Source organism: Mustela lutreola, chromosome 1 (genome assembly GCF_030435805.1).
Source record: "Mustela lutreola isolate mMusLut2 chromosome 1, mMusLut2.pri, whole genome shotgun sequence".
NCBI classification, from domain to species: Eukaryota; Metazoa; Chordata; class Mammalia; order Carnivora; family Mustelidae; genus Mustela; species Mustela lutreola.
Window position 1 is genome coordinate 274,193,330 of NC_081290.1, and position 23,100 is coordinate 274,216,429.

Below are 23,100 nucleotides of genomic sequence, written 5' to 3' on the forward strand. Positions count from 1 at the left end.
AAAATCAGTTTCCTCAGAGCCCACCCTCTTGAGGGGGGCGGGAGGACTTAAGTCAGGGAACATCATTGACTGAAAACCCACATGGCAGTTTCCTCCCCCAGAAAACAAACCAAGAAAGAAAAAAAATAAATAAATAAAAGACTGCAAGAGAACAACCACCACTACTTCATAGGACAACTTTTATTTTTAACTCGTTCCCACTATTCTGGTTCATTTTTTCTTATATATAGATAATTTTTTAACCTATTTACTATCACAGTGAGCTGTACAGTACATCAAATTCCATAATAACCTTCTAACCTGAACTTTTTGATACATACATCTGTGTTTTTCTTTTGCATTTCTATTTTTTGAATTTCTTTTTTTAAATTTTAGTTTAGTTTAGTCTAGTTTATTCCTTTTTATTTTTATTTTTTAATATTCATATAGAGTTAAACTTCAAAGTAATCCCCTTCCCCCAATCAATACTACCCCTATAGGTAGTACTGGTAGTAAACCAATTTTTAATCCCCCTTTATCTTAGGAAAGTTGAGTCCTTTAACAAAGATATCAAGATACATCCAGGAAGAATCAAAACAACCTTCCTAGCCCACACTGAGAATTTAAAACCACTCTCCCATCTTTTTCTTCCACTACTGTTTCTGTTTTTGTGTTTGTCCTGATAGTATATAAATCTTACACTTGGGGTCCTTTTTGATGAGGTTCTTCTTTTATTTGCATATATATATATATATATATATATACACACACACACACATACACACACACACACACACACACACACACATATATATATATATTTTCTCTTGTCATATACTTTTATCAGTTGTTTTGTTTGTCTGTTTTTGTATGCATACTTCATAAATCATACCTTGGGACCCATTTGGGCTGAACCTTCTCTTTCATCTTCCCTTTTATTCCTGTCTCTCTCTCTTTTTTTCTTTTTCTTTTTCTTTTCTTTTGTCTCTCGTTTGGGTAGGGAATCCTGATTGCTCAGAAGTGTTCCAGGGTACACCTAGATTGCACCATGGTCAATACATCCAGCTACATCTGTTCAGTCATCTCTCACCAAAATGACTAGGAGGAGGAATGCCCAACAGAAGAAAAATACAGAGGATGGACCTTCTGCAACAGAGCTAATGGCTATCAACATAGACAATATGTCGGAAAGAGAATTCAGGCTAACAATTATCCAGGCAATAGCTAGGTTGGAGAAAGCCATGGATGACCAAACGGAATTGATTAGGGCTGAGCTGAAAGCGACGAGAGATGATGTTCACAATGTTAGGGCAGAGCTTAAAGCTACCAGGGAGGAGGCTCACAATGCTCTCAATGAGTTCCAATCTAATCTAAACTCTCTCAAAGCTAGGGTAACTGAGACAGAAGATAGAATTAGTGATCTGGAGGACAACAGATAGAGAGAAAGGATAAGGAGGAAGCCTGGAACAAACAGCTTAGAAACCACAAAAACAGAATCAGGGAAATAAATGATGCCATGAAACGTTCCAAGGTCAAAATTATTGAAATCTCTGAAGGGGAAGAGAAAGAAAGAAGTCTAGAAGATATAATGCAACAAGTTCTTCATGAAAATTTTCCCAATCTTGCAGATGGAACCAGCGTTCATGTACTAGAGGCCAAATGGTCTCCACCCAACATTATAGATTCCAAAAAAAATCAAGGCACCTGATAGTCAAACTGAGGAATCATAATTGTAGGTATAGTCTCTTGAAAGCCGCAAGGACAAAGAGGCTCCGTACTTACAGAGGAAAGCCCATCAGAATAACATGAGACCTGTCCTCAGAGACCTGGCAAGCCAAAAAGGGCTGGCAAGATATATTCAGGGCATTAAATGAGAAAAACATGCAGTAAAGAATACTTTGTCCAGCAAGACTGACATTCAAAATGGATGGAGAGATAAAGAGTTTCCAAGACCAGCAAGGCTTAAAAGACTATGAAACCACCAAGCCGATACTGCAGGAAATATTAAGGGGGGTTCTATAAAAGAGGAAAATCCTAAGAATAGCATTGAACACAAATATAGAGACAATCTACAGAAAGAGAGATTGCAAAGGTAACACGATGTCAATAGAAACGTATCTATCAATAATCACTCTCAATGTGAATGGCCAAAATGTGCCCATAAAACAGCACAGGGTTGCAGATTGGATAAAACGACAGGACCCATTCATATGTTGTCTACAAGAGACCCATTTTGAACCTAAAGATACACCCAGACAGAAAGTGAAGGGATGGAGAAGCATCTTTCATGCCAATGGGCCTCAAAAGATGGCTGGGGTAGCAATTCTCATATCAGACAGATTAGATTTTAAACTAAACACTATGGTAAGAGATACAGAAGGACACTACATCATTCTATCATTCTAAAAGGGAATATCCACCAAGATGATCTAACAATTGTAAATATCTATGCCCCCAATATGGGAGCAGCCAATTACATAAGAAAACTGATAATCAAGATAAAGAGTCATATTGATATGAATACATTAATAGTAGAAGATCTTAACACGCCTCTCTCAGAAATAGACAGATCATTAAAGCAGAAAATCAATAAAGAGACAAGAGCATTGAATGAAACACTGGACCAGATGGACCTCATAGATATATACAGAACATTCCACCCTAAAACAACAGAATACTCATTCTTCTCAAGTGCACATGGAACCTTCTCAAGAATAGACAACATACTGGGTCACAAATCAGGACTCAACCAATACCAAAGACTGAGATTATTCCCTGCATATTCTCAGATCACAATGCTTTAAACTGGAGCTCAATCACAAGGAAAAGTTCAGAAGGAACTCAAACACCCGGAAGTTAAAGACCACCTTGCTTAAGAAGGCTTGGATCAACCAGGAGATCAAAGAAGAACTGAAACAATTCATGGAAACCAATGAGAATGAAGACACTTTGGTCCAAAACCTATGGGATACAGCAAAGGCGGTTCTAAGGGTGAAATACATAGCCATCCATGCCTCCCTCAAAAAAATTGAAAAATCTAGAACACACAAGCTGTCTCTACACCTTAAAAAACTGGAGAATCAACAACAAATCAAACCAAGTCCACACATAAGAAGGGAAATCATCAAGATTAGAGCTGAGATCAATGAGGTAGAAACTAGAGATACAGTAGAATGTATCAATGAAACTAGAAGCTGGTTTTTTGAAAGAATCAATAAGATTTATAAACCATTTACCACACTAATCCAATAGAAAAGAGAGAAAGCCCACATTCTTAAAATTATGAATGAAAAGGGAGAGATCACAACTAACACCAAGGAAGTAGAAATAATCATCAGAAGTTATTATCAACAGTTATATGCCAATAAGCTAAGCAACCTAGATGAAATGGATGCATTCCTAGAAAACTATTAACTTCCAAAATTGAACCAGGAAGAAATAAAAAACCTGAATAGATGAATATCTAGTAACAGGATTGAATCAGTGATCAAAAACCTCCCAAAAAACAAGAGCCCAGGACGTGACAGATTCCCTGGGGAATTCTACCAAGCTTTCAAATAAGAAATAACACCTATTCTCCTGAAGCTGTTTCAAAAAATTGAAGCAGAAGGAAAACCAGACTCTTTCTATGAAGCCAGCATTATCCTGATCCCCAAACCAGGCAAAGACCCTACCAAAAAGGAAAATTTCAGACCAATATTACTGATGAATATGGTTGCTAAGATTCTCCACAAGATCCTAGCAAACAGGATCCAACAGCACATTAAAAAGATTATCCACCATGACCAGGTGGGATTCATCCCTGGGCTACAAGGATGGTTTGACAATTTCAAATCAATCAATGTGATAGAACAAATTAATATGAGAAGAGAGAAGAACCACATGGTCCTCTCAATCGATGCAGAAAAAAACATTTGACAAAATTCCAGCATCCATTCCTGATTAGAACACCTCAAAGTATAGGGATAGAGGGAAGATTCCTGAACTTCATCAAATCTATCTCTGAAAAACCCACAACAAATATCATCCTCAATCGGAAAAAGCTCACAGCCTTCTTATTGAGATCAGGAACACGACAAGGATACCCACTCTCACCACTCTTGTTCAACATAGTCTTAGAAGTCCTAGCAACAGCAATCAGACAACAAAGAGCTATAAAAGGTATCCAAATTGGCAATGAAGAAGGCAAACTCTATTCACAGATGACATGATTCTTTATGTGGAAAACCCAAAAGACTCCACCCCCAAACTACTAGAACTTACACAGCAATTCAGTAATGTGGCAGGATACAAACTCAATGTACAGAAATCAGTGGCTTTCTTATACACTAACAATGAAAATACAGAAAGGGAAATTAGAAAATCGATTCCATTTATTATAGAACCAAGAACCATAAGATACCTGGGAATAAACCTAACAAAATGGGTAAAGGATCTGTCCTCGAGGATCTACAAACACTCATGAAAGAAATTGAAGAAGACACAAAAAGATGGAAGACCATTCCATGCTCTTGGATCAGAAGAATAAAAATTGTTAAAATGTCTATATTGCCTAGAGCAATCTATACTTTTAATGTCATTCTGATCAAAATTCCACTGGTATTCTTCAAAGAGCTGGAGCAAATAATCCTAAAATGTGTCTGGAATCAGAAAAGACCCCGAATCCCTAAGGAAATGTTGAAAAACAAAAATAAAATTGGGGCATCAAGCGACATGATTTCAAGCTTTATTACAAAGCTGTGGTCACCAAGACAGCATGGTACTGGCATAAAAACAGACACATAGACCAGTGGAACAGAGTAGAGAGCCCAGATATGGACCCTCAACGCTATGGGCAAATAATCTTTGACAAAACAGGAAAAAAATATACTGTGGAAAAAACACAGTCTCTTCAATAAATGGTGCTGGGAAAACTGGACAGCTATATGTAAAAGAATGAAACTCGACCATTCTCTTATACTATGCACAAAGATAAACTCGAAATGGATAAAAGACCTCAATGTGAGACAGGTATCGATCAGAATCATAGAGGAAAACATATGCAGTAACCTCTTCGATATCAGCCACAGCAAATTCTTTCAAAATATGTCTCCAAAGGCAAAGGAAACAAAAGCGAAAATAAACTTTTGGGACTTCATCAAGATCAAAAGCTTCTGCACAGCAAAGGAAATAGTCAAGAAAACAAAAGAGGCAACCCACAGAATGGGAGAAGATATTTGCAAATGACAGTACAGACAAAAGGTTGATATCCAGGATCCATAAAGTACACCTCAAACTCAACACACACAAAACAGACAATCATATCAAAAAAATGGGCAGAAGATAGGGACAGACACTTCTCAATGAAGACATACAAATGGCTATCGGACACATGAAAAAATGTTCGTCAGGGAGATTCAAATTAAAACCACATTGCGATATCACCTTATACTAGTTAGAATGGCCAAAATTATCAAGACAGGGAACAACATGTGTTGGAGGGGATGTAGAGAAAGGGAAACACTCTTCCACTGTTGTGGGAATGCAAGTTTGTGCAGCCTCTTTGGAGAACAGTGTGGAGATTCCTCAAGAAATTAAAAATAGAACCTCCCTATGACCCTGCCATTGCACTACTGGGTATTTACCCCAAAGATACAGCTATAATGAAAAGAAGGGCCTCCTGTACCCCAATGTTTATAGCAGCAATGGCCATGGTTGCCAAACTGTGGAAAGAACCAAGATGCCCTTCAACGGATGAATAGATAAGGAAGATATGGTCCATATACACTATGGAGTATTATGCCTCCATCAGAAAGGATGAACACCCAACTTTTGTAGCCACATGATCGGGACTGGAAGAGATTATGCGGAGTGAAATAAGTCAATCAGAGAGAGTCAATTATCATCTGGTTTCACTTATTTGTGGAGCATATCAAATAGCAAGGAGGACATGGTGAGTTAGAGAGGAGAAGGGAGTTGGGGGAAATTGGAAGGGGAGGTAAACCAGGAGAGACTATGGACTCTGAGAAATAATCTGATGGGTTTGAAGTGGTGGTGGGGTGGGGAGTTTGGTTAGGTGTGGGTATTAGAGAGGGCATGGATTGCGTGGAGCACTGGGTGTGGTGCAAAAATAATGAATACTGTTATGCTGAAAATAAATTAAAAAAATACATTTCATTATATTTACATTTCCTCCTCTGTTTCCTTTGGGAACTATATGTCCCCAAATTTCCTCATTGTATTAGTATTGCAATACCCTGCAACCAGGAATGATGGATGATGGACATTTTAGGAGGATGGGAAAAGAAGCCATGAGAAGGCACATAGGAGATATGTAAAGGAGTGGAGGGATATCATGAATGATAGCTCTGCTGCCGTTTGGTGATAACGTGTTGGGGAGGGATAACCAAAGGCATTTAAACTGGGACACTTTTTATGACCTTCTCTGGACAAACATACATTTATATACATAGGAAGTGCAAATAAATGTTTTTTGAATGAGTGAACATTTAATGGGCACTTACAGTAAATAGTAGATATTACATATTTGTGTGTGTGTTTGTATATATGTATGTGTATAGATAGTATGTGATCTATCTTACCTAACAGAACATTTCTTTCTGTTCTCTGATTAAATTTCTATTTTCAAAACTTTTAAATAAGGGTTTCCTTTGCTTGATACAGCATCATGTAATGAACACCCATCTAGGAGTTTTTATCCTGTTCTACTGAAGCTGCCCATTTACTGAATGTGGTTATGTTAAATTGTATGTGGAACAGCATGTTGAAGAATAAAAAATATTAACTAACAAACACTGTAATAATCTTGAAAGTAAAATGACCCGAGAACATATTCTTTCTTAGAAGCAAGTTGTATTTTCATACTCACTTTATAAATTTTGTCAGAAACTATTAAGCTAGAATACAACTTTTTTCTTCAGAAGTCTATTTATGTGTCATAAAATAAAGAGTAAAAACAGAGTGGGAGGACAAGAGAGCTTGGATAGCTATGTTTATGTGATGGGAAAGTGAGTGCATTCTTACCCATGGAGATACAGGAATGTGGTAATTCACCAAGCATTTATTCATTACCTAACAGGGACCAGACACTGTAGACATTGGGCCTGACACTGTGGTAGGCACAGTGAAGAAACACAGGAACACTATATATTTTATGGTAGGTACCAGGGAAGACATGTCACCAATAGATTGTACATCTACCATTTTAAATCACCTGCTTATGATTGATACTTATGACCATGTCTTTTTTTCCACATGTGAGGGAATGTAAATTCCCTCAGAAGAGGGAATAATTCATACTTTACAAAATACATGTGAGAGTTAACAATTTGTAAGCTCACAGACACAGAGGAGGGCTCAGAAGCATGGGACACTGACATGACTTAGCAAAGTCATGGAGAGTGGGAACCAGGAAAATCCCAATGTCATGTTTATAGCCCAGTGTTTTTTCAGTAAATTTACTCATCCCAGGTTGTGCTATGGGTGTTTACAGGTCACAAGTATGAGGTATCTGTGGAGACGGAATGCATTGTAGAGAAAGTAAGAAAGAATTGAAACAAATGTTGATGCAAAGAGTGCCCAGAGAATGCTCTACAGTTAGTCACTGTTTTTGTACTATGAAATCTGACTACAATCCTTTCAGGGATAATAGGTGTCTCTCTTTATCCCTTTGTAGGGAATTCAGGCCCCAGGAAGGTGTTTCTTCCTGAATGAATCACCTCACACCTCCCAACATTATGACTGGATTTACTCTCTTGGGACTCACGCAGAATCCACACTTGCAGAAAATACTCTTTGTGCTCTTTTTGTTCATTTTTAAATTTACTGTGCTGGCCAATCTGCTCATTGTTATTACCATCTCCCTCAGCCCCACACTTTCGGCTCCCATGTATTTCTTTCTCATATACTTGTCCTTTATAGATGCATCCTACACCTCTGCGACCACCCCCAAAATGATCATCGACCTGCTGTACCAGAGGAGAACCATCTCCTTGGGCGGCTACCTGACTCAGCTCTTCATGGAACACTTTCTGGGAGGATCAGAGATCATCCTCCTCATTGTCAAGGCCTATGATCGCTATGTAGCTATCTGCAAGCCCCTGCACTACATGACCATCATGCGACCGGGGCTCTGCCACCTCCTGGTGGTGTGGATAGGGAGTATCCTGCATGCCACTGTGCAGATCCTTTTCATGGTCAAATTGCCCTTCTGTGGTCCCAATGTGATTGACCACTTCATGTGTGATCTCTTCCCTCTGCTGAAACTTGCCTGCAGTGACACCTACATGCTGAGAATGGTGGTGGCAGCCAATAGTGGGGCCATGTGCTTGCTCATTTTTTCCATGCTACTCCTCTCCTACATAGTCATCCTGAGCTCCCTGAAATCCCATGGCTCCGAAGGTCGGCACAAAGCCCTCTCAGCGTGTGGCTCCCACTTTACTGTAGTTGTGCTCTTTTTTGTGCCTTGCAGATTCACCTACATGCATCCTGTAGTCACCTACCCTGTGGACAAGTTGGTGACTGTGTTCTTTGCAATCCTCACTCCCATGTTGAATCCTATCATTTACACAGTGAGAAACACAGAAGTGAAAAATGCCATGAGGAGTCTGTTGAAGAGGAGGATAACTTAGTCTGTTCCTAATGCCAAGGAAGGGATGATTTATTTAATAGGGAGGATTCTATCTGTTGTACAGTGTGAAAGAGAATGGAAGATTTTGCAGATCAATAGTGTAAAAAAAAAATTCCCATATTCTAACACTGATGAAGCACTTAACAGTGGCTAGGCCTTTTGATAGGTGCTTTTGATAGCTTTTAATGTACTTTATCAAAGCCACAGTGTTCACAGATGCAAAAAAAGAATAGAAAGAACAACTATAAATCCCTAGTTTGTTTATTCTAGAGTATTTTTTTTTCTCCAAGGTCTTATGTTACTTTACTAAATTTTTCCCATTGGTTACTTGACTGAAATTTTTTATTCCATGTGACTTCTTTTTTTCTTAACCTATGGTTAAGTCAACAAGAGAATAAAAATTCTTAAGTAGATATATCAGAGGGAGCAGTTGGGGAATAAAAGAATGACTCCTGATTTTTTTTTTTTAGCCCGATGAATGTACCAAAGCGAAGAGGACACCAACGAAAGGAGTAGACTAATTCACAACCTCTTTCTGTTTGTTTTGTTTTATTTTTTGGCACAAAAAAATAAACTAGAAATCTTGAAATTATTCTCAATTTGGTCTTTTTATTTTTAAATGTTCTTATAAGTCACAGTTTTTATTGTTTTTGTTTTGTTTGTTTGTTTTTTTACTATAAAGGAAACCTTTTCTTTTTCCTTACCAAGACTTGAACCATTTGAAGCAACAACAGTAAACATTGTTTTATTTAACCTCAACAAAAGGGCATATGGTTAAGTTTTAAAAGTTTTGCTCTGGAGGTTTGACACCTACATTTATGTTACATGAACATGTTATTATTTGTCAGGCATATACAGCTCAGGTGATTTATCCATGTGGAAAGCTGATAATTCCAATATTACTGTCCTCATTTTACAGAGAAACAAATAGGTAACAAGAGAGGCTTACTAAGTCACTTGCCTCAGGTCAAACGTATACGATTTACAGGTATAAAATTCAAGTCCAGCATTGGGGAGGGTATGTGCTTCGGTGAGTGCTGTGAAGTGTGTAAACCTGGTGATTCACAGACCTGTACCCCTGGGGATAAAAATATATTATATGTTTATAAAAAATAAAAAAAATTTAAAAAATAAATAAAATATCTTACTTGGGAAAAAAAAATCAAGTCCAGGTCTTCCAGATCTCAGTCCTACTTTCTTTCAAATAAAACACAGTTGCCTGGAACATATATATATATGTATATATATATACATATATATATGTATACATATATATACATATATATATAAACATATACATATATACATATACATATATATACATATATACATATATATACATACATATGTATATATATACATATATACATAAATATATATATATGTATATATATATTTATGTCTATATTATATATTTATGTCTATAGATAATTAATTCTTCTTCAGTCTTTTATTTTTTTAAGATTTTATTTATTTATTTGAGAGAGAGAGATATATAGAGAGAGAACATAAGAGGGGAGAAGGTCAGAGGGAGAAGCAGACTCCCCATGGAGCTGGGACCCTGATGCGGGACTTGATCCCGTGACTCCAGGATCATGACCTGAGCTGAAGGCAATCACTTAACCAGCTGAGCCACCCAGGTGCCCCTTCTTCTTCAGTCTTAATGATTCTCTCTGTTTTTTAAGAAATATGGTGTCAAATTTGCTAAAACCTTGTCTCACATGTAGAGACATATTTAAGCAACAATGCTCCTCTCTGCACATGGGAAAGATCAGGTAATTCTCCATGACTATACAACACTTTATGAGACTCTGACTATAACACTCCAGCCCGTGTTATTTCTCACAAATACCCCTTTCTCAAACTCACTTGTCATCTGGAGCTATTTCTTAACTGACCATATAGTAATGCCAGAGCATGGTATACCTGTTCTTGGGGGTGACTCTGTGTCCTAGCTTATGCATGGCTATCTCAAATCCTAAGACAAAGAAACTTGTCCCACAATGTCCAGGCCTGGAAGATGATATAACAACACTTAGTATACCAAAGATGATCAAGTTGGCATGTGCTGGTGAGAATTAAACATTTCAACAGAATCCAGACGAAATAATGGTGGTTTATTTTGACAGTTGGATAGGAGCTAAGGCTAAGCCAGGGATAAGGATAGGAAAAGTATTGAGTAAATATTATTTCTAGTTTAAGACCAAAGAGGGGATTTGAAGAGGGAAGCTAGGGCCAACAATTGTGCCTTAGGGGTAACTGATGTGAGAAGATGAAAAGGACACAGATTATAAATTGTCAACAGCAAACGTGGAAGGCATAAGAAAAAGGAGAAATGTAAGGCAGTCTGATGTTCTCAGTAGATGGAGTCTGGCTGATTTGTGAATAATTTTAAGAAATGTTAAGATATTCCTTTGTAAAAGATCTCATCATCTAGATTCTCTCATGAAGGTTAAATGCCATCTGATTATTTCTCAGATTTAAAACAAAATGGAAGTATATTTACCCTGGGAAATTAATGAGATAAATAATATTTGGATCTATTGTACAAAGATACTTTGCCTTATAAGGACTTTAATTTTTTTTTAATTTTTTTCAATTTATTTATTTTCAGAAAAACAGTATTCATTATTTTTTCACCACACCCAGTGCTCCATGCAATCCATGCCCTCTATAATACCCACCACCTGGTACCCCAACCTCCCACACCCCTGCCACTTCAAACCCCTCAGATTGTTTTTCAGAGTCCATAGTCTCTCGTGATTCACCTCCCCTTCCAATTTACCCCAACTCCCTTCTCCTCTCTAACACCCCTTGTCCTCCATGATATTTGTTATGCTTCACAATAAGTGAAACCATATGATAATTGACTGTCTCTGCTTGACTTATTTCACTCAGCATAATCTCTTCCAGTCCCGTCCATGTTGCTACAAAAGTTGGGTATTCATCCTTTCTGATGGAGTCATAATACTCCATAGTGTATATGGACGACATCTTCCTTATCCATTCATCCGTTGAAGTTTTAATTTTTTTATTAATTTTTTTTAGAGAGAGAGAGTGCACATGTGTGTGTATACATGATTTGGGGAAGGGGCAACGGAGAGGGAGAGAATCTTAAGCAGGCTGCACAGCAAGCATGGAATAGCTTATATGGGCACCAGTTCTGTGAAAATTTCAGGAATTAAGTGAAGGAATGGTCTAACCCTTATTGCAGGCTATGATGCATACATTTTGATAGGGCTTCATATCTTTAAGTCTCTTAATGTAATAAGTTTTAATAGATAGATCTCTATGCCTTTGATAAAAAAAAAAAAAAGAATGAATAAGGGTTAAGCCACAATAGCAAGTCTTTTAGACTTTGACTTCTTTCCTCATCCCACTTCACAATAATCTTTGCTAGCATAATGTAGAAACACCCAAACATAGAACTATTCATTGGCTGCAATGTGAAGATTGTCCTTGAGGTATTCTGTCCTTATTTTAAGGTTCACTTTCTTCTGTTCAGCTCTCCCCTGAGTTCTGCTTCCCCGGCTTTTGTACTTTCCTGATTCTTCTTGGGTCAGAAGAAAGCCACTTGATGATCTGATTTCTACCGATGTAATTCCCTTCATGGATGTCATGTAAAGTGGGATGTAATGGGCTCAGGAAATGCAATTCAAAAGGTCACATTTGAAAGATAGTGACATATGGATGAGAGATATTTGCAGGAAAAATAAATAACCCAATTGTTGAGGAGACTGACAGTCTGGGTATGAGGGTCGCACTATGAAGAGCTAACTGTCATTTCTATAGGGCTTTTTATATTGCTAGTCCATAGTCTTAATATTTATTACTTGAAAATGGTGTCTCCAAGATCAATTAAGTGTAGGAAATTCTTACTTCATTCATTCAAATAATTCTATTGAGTGCCTGAAAATTGCCAGAGAGCTTTCGGGGGCTTGGTATAAGGTGTTCAATAATACGAACAGAGGCTGTGTTTATATGGAACTTTAATTCCCATGAGGAACAGATGGTTAATAAGCAAGTTAACTCATGAGTGAAAAATGTAATTGTGTTAGTAGTAAGTATGATGAACAACATTTTATTCAGGGGGCGTTGCAGAAGAGAAAAATTGGAAATGGATGTGTGTAGTTGTTTGAAGCCCAGCTAGAATTTTGCTTAAGCTCAAGTTTAATCACATTATTTCCCCCAACCCTGTTCTTCTTATAAATAGGTTATCTAACACATGAGTTTGCAGTGGGCACTGTGAACCATGCTGTAAATGTTGCATATTAATATTTTTCACTATTGAAGGTGAAAAAAGAATGAAGTTTATAACCCCAAATATTTCTAAATGGAAAACATGTTATTTTAGAATACTAATTGTTATGGAGCAAGAAAGAACTGAGTCCTTATTTTTTCTAGCTGAGGTACATTATTTAATCCTTAATAACGGCATGACTCCTGCAGTAAAATAAGACACATTTTTAATTGTAGTCTTAAAAGATGAAGGCGACACCAGGCTAAGTGGGAACAATTTGGTCCCAGGACTTGCCTGGTATATTGACCTTTCTTTATCTGTGTCATTAGGCAGATGGATTGTTGTATGGCCATTCTGTTCCTGAAGAAGAGAGTTTACTTGTGGAGCAGATAATTGAATGGTTAATGGTAATGCCAGGATCTGGTGATGTGTTTGTGGAGCATCAGCCTGGCCTGGATCCAGTGAAGCTCTGCCCTGGGAAAAACAGATCACTGCAGGGATGGGATAGGAATTCAGTGGTATGGTGATAAGCTCCTGTCAGTAGAGACACAGCCTCCAGGGCATGCACTTGGAATGATGCAAGTCTGCACATTTTGAAATTCTGTGCCATTTGAAAATGTCACCCTGCCCTCTTTTTAGCTCAAATTTATTACGTGAAGGAAAACATCTTATTAAATGGTGTTTCTTCTAAGATGTGAGTTGGAAACGGCTTACAAAATAAGCTCAAAATACAGCCAAATGGTGGGCACAGTTCCATAAATTGTTTGTAAATAGATTATCTGCCCCCACCCACCCCACAACCTTTCCCATTTCGGTGAAATTTGAATTCTTCTGCCATCTACAAGGTTTGTTACCTATTTAAGCCCTTGGACACTTAAAGCAACTGTTTTAAATATTTCTTTAAAAATTATTAGACACTCTGAACCTATCAAAACAAATTCCCATTACATGTTTATGTGATTTGTTTCCAGAGCAGATCCTGATTTACTTGGATCTGCTAAGTTGAAACTCTAATAAGTAAAAACGTATAGCTCTTTTGTTGATGAAAGTTCATGTAAGTAGATCCTGGATGGGGCCAGAACTTTGGTTACCTTGACATTATCCTGGAATATTTATTGTATTCTGTCTGCCTTCTACTTCCTGGGACCGTCAGTTAACTGCCTTTTGGAGGTCGCAAGGATGACATCAGGTTGACTTCTGGAGGTAACCTGAACAAGTTACTTGAGTATTAAACATCTTCTTATTAATTTGAATTACTATTTTTGAAATTATTGAAACAATAAAATCACTTTACATATATACATAATTACATATGTACTTTTATTAAGTATGATTATACTTAAAATGTATCAGTAGTTCATCTGTTTTGTCTGTACTCACAAACTCTGCCTTTGGATAGAAAGCCTTAAGCTATCAACACTTTTGGGCTGGATTTACTTTAATCGCTCTTTGCAAATTATCAAAATTTAAATGTATTCCTAATGCAGGTCATGAGCTTAACAACTATAAGTGTGTGTTTGAAGGCAGTGATTCAACATTGAACTGGGAGTCCAAGGTATGGCTCTTCCATATGGCTCTTGGGTTTGGTTAAAGCCTGTCTATGAGTAGAAAAGAGAGAGCTGAAAGACAATAAATATGTGGATATGTGAGCCTGGATGTTGGAGGAATAGCAGTCAGGCTCTGGCAATGGCAATCTCTCATTTCTGGATGCAGGATTGGTACCACCATTGCCTGGGCCCAAGGTTCAATACTGCTTTCCTTGGATGAATTCCATTTCCTGGTTTAATTAAATTTAATTAAATGACCTGTATGTGCACAGTGCAGCATTAGGAATTTGTGAAAATAGATAAATTAGCTATTCTTAAGCATCCACATAAGGAGATAGAACCAACCTGAAATTTTAAAAATGGCTAGGAAGCCAATTGAATTATTGCTGATATGCACCCTATGTTTATCGTTACAAATATCTAGGATGGTGATGGTGAAAGGGACACTGAAGAGGAAGTAAGGCCGGAGGGAGGAGAATGGATTTCTTGACAACAGATGGCATACACAGAGGCAGGAGGAAGTCAGGAGTTTAGAAGAATAGAGAATAATCATGAAAATTTTGTTAGTCTTTCCCAAATATTCTCATGCTGGTACTTCTTTTGATGCTCATGAAACTATTGTGAGGCAGGGTATATAATTCTTAGAGAGGCTGTAGAAGATGATGGTTAGTAGCTTGTGCTATGGATTTGCTCACAGACTCACCCAAAGTTCACAAGCTCTCCTAGCATTATCCACCGCATCAGAGAATCAAGATAATACCATTCCACGTCTCATAAGTCTTTAGTGGGACATAAAAGAGGAAATCATGAAGCTCTTAGCACAGTATCTGAAAATAACTTTACAACACATACTAACTTTAACCACTATTACACTGTTTAATTTTTGCAGGATTGAAGTAAGTATCATAAGTGGGACAGAGAGTGAAGTCTACTTGCTCTGAACCCATGGCTTCTCACTGTACTAGAGAGAACAGGGTGTGTGCTCTGGTAGTAAGAAGTGGATTTGATGGCTGTGAAGGAACATATAAAAAAAAAGTGAGGTGATCTCTTTTTTTTTTAAATTTTTTAAAATTTCTTTTTAGAGTAACAGTATTCATTGTTTTTGCACACCCAGTGCTCCATGCAATCCCTGCCCTCTCTAGTACCCACCACCTGGTTCTTCCAACCTCCCACCCCCCCGCACCTTCAAAACCCTGTGATTGTTCTCGAGAGTCCATATTCTCTCATGGTTCACCTCCCCTTCCAATTTCCCTCAACTCCCTTCTCCTCTCCATCTCCCCTTGTCCTCCATGCCATTTGTTATGCTCCACAAATAAGTGAAACCAGATGATAATTGACTCTCTCTGCTTGACTTATTTCACTCAGCATAATCTCTTCCAGTCCCGTTTATGTTGATACAAAAGTTGGGTATCCATCCTTTCTGATGGAGGCATAATACACCATAGTGTATATACACCACATCTTCCTTATCCATTTGTCCGTTGAAGGGCATCTTGGTTCTTTCCACAGTTTGGCGACCATGGCCATTGCTGCTATGAACACTGGAGTACAGATGGCCCTTCTTTTCACTACATCTGTATCTTTGGGGTAAATACCCAGGAGTGCAATTGCAAGGTCATAGGGAAGCTCTATTTTTAATTTCTTGAGGAAACTCCACACTGTTTTCCAAAGTGGCTCACCAGCTTGCATTCCCATCAACAGTGTAAGAGGGTTCCCCTTCTCCACATCCTCTCCAACACATGGTGTTTTCTGTCTTGCTAATTTTGACCATTCTAACTGGTGTATCTCAATGTGCTTTTAATTTGAATCTCCCTGATGGCTAGTGATGATGAACATTTTTTCATGTGTCTGATAGCCATTTGTATGTCTTCATTGGAGAAGTGTCTGTTCAAATCTTCTGCCCATTTTTTTTTATATGATTGTCTGTTTTGTGTGTGTTGAGTTTGAGGAGTTCTTTATAGATCCTGGATATAATATACCTTTTGTCTGTACTGTCATTTGCAAATATCTTCTCCCATTCCGTGGGTTGCCTCTTTGTTTTCTTGACTGTTTCCTTTGATGTGCAGAACCTTTTGATCTTGATGAAGTCCCAAAAGTTTATTTTCACTTTTGTTTCCTTTGCCTTTGGAGACATATCTTGAAAGAAGTTGCTGTGGCTGAAATCGAAGAGGTTACTGCCTATGTTCTCCTCTAGGATTCTGATGGATTCCTGTCTCACGTTGAGGTCTTTTATCCATTTTGAGTTTATCTTTGTGTATGGTATAAGAGAATGGTCGAGTTTCATTCTTTTACATATAGCTATCCAGTTTTCCCAGCACCATTTATTGAAGAGACTGTCTTTTATCCACTGTATATTTTTTCCTGTTTTGTCAAAGATTATTTGCCCATAAAGTTGAGGGTCCATATCTGGATTCTCTACTCTGTTCCACTGGTCTATGTGTCTGTTTTAATGCCATTACCATGCTGTCTTGGTGATCACAGCTTTGTAGTAAAGCTTGAAATCAGGTAACGTGACGCCCCCAGTTTTATTTTTCTTTTTCAACATTTCCTTAGTGATTCAGGGTCTCTTCTGATTCCATACAAATTTTAGGATTATTTGCTCCAGCTTTTGAAAAATACAGGTGGAATTTTGATCGGAATGGCATTATAAGTATAGATTGCTCTAGGCAGTATAGACCTTTTGACAATGTTTATTCCTGCGATCCAAGAGCATGGAATGGTCTTCCATCTTTTTGTGTCTTCTTCAATTTCTTTCATGAGTGTTCTGTAGCTCTTTGAGTACAGTTCCCTTACCTCTTTGGTTAGGTTTATTCCCAGGTATCTTATGGTTCTTGGTGCTATAGGAAATGGAATTAATTATCTAATTTCCCTTTTTGTATTTTCATTGTTAGTGTGTAAGAAAGCCACTGATTTCTGTATATTGACTTTGTATCCTGCCACATTGCTGAATTGCTGTATGAGTTCTAGTAGTTTGGGGGTGGAGTTTTTGGATTTTCAATATAAAGAATCATGTTGTCTGCGAATAGAGAGAGTTTGACTTGTTCATTGCGAATTTGGATACCTTTTATTTCTCTTCATTGTCTGATTGCTGTTGCTAGGACTTCTAATACTATGTTGAACAAGAGTTGTGAGAGTGGGCATCCTTGTCATGTTTCTGATCTCAATAGGAAGGATGCAAGCTTTTTCCCATTGACTATGATATTTTCTGTGGGCCTTTCATGATAGATTTGATAAAGTTCAGGAATGTTTCCTCTATCCCTATACTTTGAAGCATTTTAATCAGGAACGGATACTGGATTTTGATTTTTTTCTGCATCAATTGAGTTTTTTCTGCATCAATTGAGAGGACCATGTGGTTTTTCTATCTTCTTATTAATTTGTTCTATCACATTGATTGATTTGTGAATATTGAACCATCCTTGTAACCCAGGTATGAATCCCACCTAGTCATGGTGAGTAATCTTTTTTGTTTGTTTGTTTGTTTTTTTAGTTTTCTAGGTCATTTTCATTTATTTATTTATTTTCAGCATAACAGTATCATTATTTTTTCACCACACCCAGTGCTCCATGCAATCCATGCCCTTTATAATGCCCAACACCTGGTACCCCGACCTCCCACCCTCCAACGACTTCAAACCTTGTTTTTCAGAATCCATCGTCTCTCATGATTCACCTCCCCTTCCAATTTACCCCAATTACCTTCTCTCTAACTCCCCATGTCCTCCATGCTTTTTGTTATGCTCCACAAATAAGTGAAACCATATGATAATTGACTGTCTCTGCTTAACTGATTTCACTCAGCATAATCTCTTCCAGTCCCGTCCATGTTGCTACAAAAGTTGGGTATTCGTCCTTTCTGATGGAGGCATAATACTCCATAGTGTATATGGACCACATCTTCCTTATCCATTCATCTGTTGAACGGCATCTTGGCTCTTTCCACAGTTTGGCGACCGTGGCCATTGCTGCTATAAACATTGGGGTACATATGACCCTTCTTTTCACTACATCTGTATCTTTGGAGTAAATACCCAGGAGTGCAATGACAGCGTCATAGGGAAGTTCTATTTTTAATTTCTTGAGGAATACCCACATTGTTATCCAAAGAGGCTGCACCAACTTGCATTCCCACCAACAGTGTAAGAGGGTTCCCCTTTCTCCACATCCTCTCCAACACTTGTTGTTTCCTGTCTTGCTAATTTGGGCCATTCTAACTGGTGTAAGATGATATCTCAATGAAGTTTTTTTTTTTTTAATTGTAGTTTTAATGTGCTGTTGGATCCTGTTTGCTAGGATCTTGTTGAGAATTTTAGTATCCATATTCATCAGTGATACTGGTCTGAAAGTCTCCTTTTTGGTAGGATCTTTGCCTGGTTTGGGGTTCAGGGTAATGCTGGCTTCATAAAGATAGTCTGGAAGTTTTCATTCGGCTTCAATATAAAGTGAGGTGATTTCTATGGGTAAAGTCTTGAATGTCTGATTGAGGTATGTATTAGTGGCCGATAAGAACTGTGATGAATTTATAGACTTTAGACAGAACAAGCATTATTATCTATAATAATGTATTGTGATTTTTAATACCTTAAGTCCTAAGATGGCTCACTGGACATCTGTTTGGAAGTGTGAAAATTTCATGCAGGTATTTCTGAACTGTTGTCTTTGAGAGGGACAGAGTCCATTAGTTGGCTTCTTTGAACCCCCAACTTACCAGTCATCTACCATAAATGTCTCTTCTCTAGATGAGGAAATGGAGGCCTGGAATGCTGAACAGTGTCACAACACACTCTAGGACTTAGAGGAATAATTTGAAATAAAACCCAGCTCTCCTGATTCTGAGACTATGTTCCTTCTACTTTATTAGAGCTACTAAAATTGTATCGAAGTTCTTGGGCTATAGATTAGGGTTAGCCTATATTGTAGACTGCAAACAGTGTCCTGGAAGCTGTGTACCTAGTTTAGTAAAAGGGATAATATGAAGAGTATGTCTTTGGGTTTTAGAGGAGCCTAAGAGAACCTTATTTTATATTCCCATTTAAAGTAGTCTCCAATGTGTTTCCACCCAAGGGCAGACAGCCTCTGCTAAGTATCCAGAGCCAGAAGAACTTTACTACTGGAGGGGTACTTTCCCTGTATCATTTGGGATCAAATAAAATGGAGCTGTTATGAGATTATGCTGTTAGCAACTGGTGGCCATATTAGTGGCTGGAGAAAAAAAGCAGGTCAAGAGGGTCTGAGACACAGTGTAAAACTTGTCCAACACACTTAGTGATTACTAATTAAAAACAATATTCTTTTGTAGATTTTCTATCTCAGAGTGGTGTGCTTATATCAGCCCATAGTAAATGAAGAATCCAAACAATGTGACTGAATTCATTCTTTTGGGCATTACAGAGAACCCAGAGCTGCGGAAAATACTCTCTGCTGTGTTTCTAACCATGTATGTGTCCACAGTGTTGGGAAACCTACTCATTGTGGTAACTGTGATCACAAATCAGAGTCTGAGATCACCTATGTATTTCTTTCTTACTTGCTTGTCCCTCATGGATGCCACCTACTCTTCTGTCATTGCCCCGAAGATGATTGTGGACTCTCTCTCCAAGACCACTACCATCTCATTAGAAGGCTGCCTGACTCAGCTCTTTGCGGAACATTTCTTTGGTGGTGTGGGGATCATCCTTCTCATCGTGATGGCCTATGACCGCTATGTGGCCATCTGTAAGCCCCTGCACTACATGACCATCATGACCTCTCGCATGTGCTATCTGCTGCTGGGAGGGGCCGGGCTGGGGGGAGTTTTCCACGCAGCAATACAGCTTCTCTTCATGTATCAGATACCCTTCTGTGGCCCCAATGTCATTGATCACTTTATGTGTGATTTGTTTCCCTTGTTGAAACTGGCCTGCATGGACACGCACACCCTCGGTCTCTTAGTCATCCTCAACAGTGGGGTGATGTGTGTGACCATCTTCCTTATCCTCATCACCTCCTATGTGGTTATCCTCTGCTCCCTGAGGTCTTGTAGCTCTGAAGGGAGGCACAAAGCCCTTTCCACCTGTGGCTCCCACCTCACTGTGGTCATCTTGTTCTTTGTGCCATGCATTTTCCTATATGTGCGGCCTGTGGCCTCTTACCCCATAGACAAGGCAATGGCTGTGTCCTTTACCATTGTTGTGCCCATGTTAAATCCATTGATCTACACCCTGAGGAATGCTGAGGTAAAAAATGCCATGAGGAAATTGATGAAACGAGTGGCCCTGGATGTCATTGGCTTATGTGCTAAGGAAAGATTTTTCCTACAAGGATAATGAGTTCCTGCAAGTCCCATTCATTCCAAATCATTGGGCGCCCTAGAGTCAATGGCATCTTTTATGTGTGCCATTCAGATTAAGATACTATAATCAAGTTTTTTCCTAATTCTCTAGTACATTTGCTCCAACCTTGTTTTTAGAAGACTCTGGGAACCATTTTTCCTCTTCCTTTTTTTTTTTTTTAAATTAATTCAAGTCTGATTTTCAATAATTCCAGTCCTGGTTCGATGTTTTTGTTTGTTCTTAATCTGCTTGCTGCTGAACTTCTCTTTCCCAGAGCTATTGCTTGGCTGGCTCCATCTCATTTTTTTTTTTTTCCTATTTTTACTTCCTTAAGGTGAAGTTTCCACATCTCTTTAAACAAGTCTCTCCTGATGTTTTTCCCTGGGCATTCCCCTTAGTTATTCTCTGCCTCTTCATTCCTGGATTCATTTTACTTGTTTTCATTTTGCCTAATGTCAAAAGAGAACAAAAAGCCCATGGCAGCATAAATAACTGGTTATAAGTAAAAAATTTAGGATTATGATGTTTCTGTTTTAATTTTAGAATTACAGAACTGGAAGGATCTTAATGATATTCCTAGCCTCAAATGTTTGTACTCTGTTTGGGAATTTTTCTACTGTCAAAAGTAGGTCCAAAAGCTCCATCTTCTATTAAATAGGTAAGAGCTGTTTTTACCATTTATGTTGAAATTAGTACCTGTCAGTTTGAATGCAAATTTCTTCTCTTAACTCTTATAAGTTCATTCATATTAAATAGCTTTCTTGTTAATCATATTACTTCGGAGTTCAGGGCCTGTATTCTTTTTTTTTTTTTTTTTAACAATTTTTTAAAAGATTTTTATTTATTTATTTGACAGAGAGATAGATAGATATCAAAATTAGGCAGAGAGGCAAGCAGAGAGAGAGAGAGAGAGAGAGGAGGAATCAGGTTCCTTGGGGAGCAGAGAACCCAATGTAGGGCTCAATCTCAGGACCCTGGAATCATGACCTGAGTCTAAGGCAGAGGCTTTAACTCACTGAGCCACCCAGGAACCCCCAGTGCCTGATTTCTTCTTCTTCTTTTTTTTAATTTAACTATTTATTTATTTATTTTCAGCATAACAGTATTCATTGTTTTTGCACCACACCCAGTACTCCATGCAATCCCTGCCCTCTCTAATACCCACCAACTGGTTCCCCCAACCTCCCACCCCTTGCCCCTTAAAAGCCCTCAGATTGACTTCTTAACAGTAACATCTGAAACAAGTTTTGATCTTACTCCCTTTTTATAGGAACTTGCTGTTACTAATGTTAGCTTATAAATCATATGATTCTCTCTCTATAAGAACTGAACATTTCAGTACCATTCATGATACAATTGCATAGCAAAATAGAGTAAAATGGTGTCATAGTTTGGAGAAAATATCTTCTTAAAAAACTATTGCAAGCATGAAATTAATGGAAAAACATTAGATGAACTTGCTTCCTATTTCACTGAGAAATATTAAATCATCAGAAGAACATTTCTACAGTCATGACTATAATTGAACAGCATCTGTTCAATTATATACCACCTTCTTACCATCTCCAATAAACACATAATCCTTCCTCCTATCCAAAGGCAACCAATCTCTTTACAATCTGTGTTCTGAGCCTCACCTCCATTTTACTTACATAAAGGCATCTCTTATTTCACCTGTATTTCCCTTACTGATGGATCATTTGCTTCAGCAAAGAAGCAGTCTGTCAATTCTTTTATTTTTAAAATGAAATCTTCCCTTGGTCTTATTTCCTTTATCACATACTACTCCATTTCATTTCCTCCTCTTTGTAGCAAAACCTAAGAGGCTCTTTGATGCCTGTTATCCAATTCTTTATATTCTCTTTAAACATTTTCCAGGGATACTTCAGTACCTAACACTGAAAATGCTCATTTCAAGGTCACCAGTGACATCTGTGTCCTGTGTTTGAGTAGTCTTTCCTCATTTCTTATCTTATGGACTCCATCATTAATCCCAGTCAGAAGACTGAAGAATCTTTCTGTGTTCTAATGAGACAATAAGCAAATACAAAAGTACCTTCTCTTTCCCTGAAATTCTAGAACTCCAGCAGTAACTCACTCTATCTCACCCTGGATATTCACCTAGGCAGTGGACCTTTGGGAAATTTGACTGGCTCTGCCCAGTAAGGCCCTGATTTTGAGATACCATTTTCTATAATGAATTAATAACACCACTTCACCAGAATGACAAAGTATATTTTCATTAAAATTGATAAACTTGATTCTTAAATTTGTATGTATGTGTAACTATGTTTAAACATCCTTGGCAATAAAACCAGGGTGAGGGACATAGAGATAGGGGACAGGATCTTCTACAAACCAGAACATACCATAAAGCTCTGCTTTGTAAACATT

General features: G+C 38.0%; 2 protein-coding genes across 2 annotated transcripts; both read left to right on the top strand.

The window, feature by feature from the left end:
* The first annotated feature begins 7,688 nt into the window (after positions 1-7,688).
* On the top strand, positions 7,689-8,609 carry LOC131822450 (olfactory receptor 4C46-like). Its single transcript, XM_059158778.1, has one exon. It carries the CDS (start codon positions 7,689-7,691, stop codon positions 8,607-8,609), a length of 921 nt encoding a protein of 306 aa, XP_059014761.1.
* An 11,128-nt stretch (positions 8,610-19,737) lies between these two features.
* On the top strand, positions 19,738-20,700 carry LOC131807808 (olfactory receptor 4C6-like). Its single transcript, XM_059133497.1, has one exon. The coding sequence runs from the start codon at positions 19,738-19,740 to the stop codon at positions 20,698-20,700; it is 963 nt and encodes a 320-aa protein (XP_058989480.1).
* The last annotated feature ends 2,400 nt before the right edge of the window (positions 20,701-23,100 follow it).